Source organism: Nanorana parkeri, unplaced genomic scaffold (assembly GCF_000935625.1).
Source record: "Nanorana parkeri isolate BGI_ZX_2015 unplaced genomic scaffold, ASM93562v1 scaffold1664, whole genome shotgun sequence".
Lineage (NCBI taxonomy): Eukaryota > Metazoa > Chordata > Amphibia > Anura > Dicroglossidae > Nanorana > Nanorana parkeri.
The window spans coordinates 296,986-298,623 of record NW_017307932.1 but is presented as its reverse complement, the minus strand read 5'-3'; the positions used below and the strand labels follow the sequence as shown (position 1 = coordinate 298,623).

At 51.2% G+C, this 1,638-nt stretch overlaps 1 protein-coding gene across 1 annotated transcript in view; it reads left to right on the top strand.

Moving 5' to 3' along the window:
- Positions 1-1,256, top strand: part of EFCAB11 (EF-hand calcium binding domain 11) — a 21,868-nt gene extending 20,612 nt beyond the window's left edge. Inside the window, exon 5 of the mRNA XM_018571067.1 lies at positions 1,130-1,256. Within this exon, the coding sequence (XP_018426569.1) occupies positions 1,130-1,158 (29 nt within the window). The 3' untranslated portion in view covers positions 1,159-1,256. The remainder of the gene's footprint in view (positions 1-1,129) is intronic.
- Positions 1,257-1,638: the final 382 nt, after the last annotated feature.

The window sequence follows — 1,638 nt, the reverse complement described above, 5'->3', positions numbered from 1 at the left end:
CCCCAGTAATAGCGCTCCTGTCCCACTAATCACACAGAGTAGAACGGACTTTATAGTGGTCCCGGGTCCCCCAGAAGTGCGGCGGGAAGGGGGACAAGGAGGCTGCTACAAGTGATCTAGGCGTCTGTACAAAACAAGCGCCGGCTCCCCCGTTCTACATTTAGCCTCCTTGTCCACAGCAGGGCTCAATGTAGAGGAAAAAAAACACCTACCTGGTGCCCGGAACTGCATGTCCTGGGCGTCGGGCGATAGGAATCCCGCACCCCCTGGTACAGCAGAAAAGCAGCACAAGGGGCCAATCAATTGTGCTGCAGTGCTCACAAGCAGTTGCTGATAGGAGGAGAGAGTAGAGTGGCAGAGAGATGAGCTCATCTGTCTTCTGCATCACCTTTCAATGTCCAGTTGCCTGTAAGTGTCACTTTACTGCATCAGCGAAATCTGGTCTCCTGCCCTCCCAGACAGGGCTGTACTGTGTAGCGGGTTTGTGTAAGTCTCAGGACTGGATGGGCAGCAATACAAATCTTTTGGCCGGTACAACAGCCATATGCAGAGAGTCTTGCTGGCCTTCCCCAAACTGTCACCACAAGGCTAGGTGCAAGTCTTTTGAAGGGGTTCACATTATTTTGGCCATGTAGTGTCCAGCGCTGTGTTGGCTCCATTGAAATCCTAAATAATGATAATATTCATTCTTCTAATAACGAGCTCAAAATAAATGCACCCAAATCTCCACCATCCAATCAGGGGCGTCCCGAGGCCGGGTGACACCCCGCCGTGATGTCATCACATGTGCGCGGTCATCTTATTGACGCCTGCTGGCGGCCATCTTGGTGATGGATGCTGGCAGAGAGAGGAGGGGACGTTCACCCGGCTGGGGTGAGGTTAGCCGCCAGGTCCACTCCTCTTTCCTGACACTGTCGGGGGGTGACACCAAAATAACTGTCCGTCATTTGTGTGTCACCCCTCCAATGGTGTCAGCCGGGTGTGGGCCGCACCCCCCTTGTGACGCCACTGCATCCAATACAATGTCCTAAACCGTAACCTTCCAAACACAATATAAATGTTATGCAGGATATGCTGAGACTTGTAGTCCATCAAACAATAATCTATCACTCTGTGTTCTCTCCCCCAGGGAAGTGGATCGGGACTCCGATGGTTTAGTGTCCTACAAAGACTTTGAATTTGCAATGGACTACGGCGGGCCAGAGGACTAGACTGACTGCATACTAACCCAACATTGGTATACGGGGCGGGGATGGAGGATTCATCATCAGTGCTGCTACATTATTCCCCTGAAAAGTGTGTCCCCAGAAGAGAGACCCCCCCTCACTTCCTGTCCTGTGACACACTGCATCCCAGAGATTGAAGGGTGGGTGGAGCCCTGGTCACTATGGTGAAGGAGAGGGCAGCTCTATGTATACAGGGGAACCCGGAAGAGGTCACCAGAGTAGAGATGCAAAAAGAGGTCAGTGACGTGAGAGCACCAACTGTGTTTCATAGGTCCAGGTGATTTTTATGTGCCAAAGTGAAAGTTACAGGTGACGCGTTTCAGGAGCTGACAGTCCCCCTTCCTCAGGGCTAAAGTGTGTGTGTATATATATATATATATAAGAAATAAAATAGGGATGCACTGATACTGGT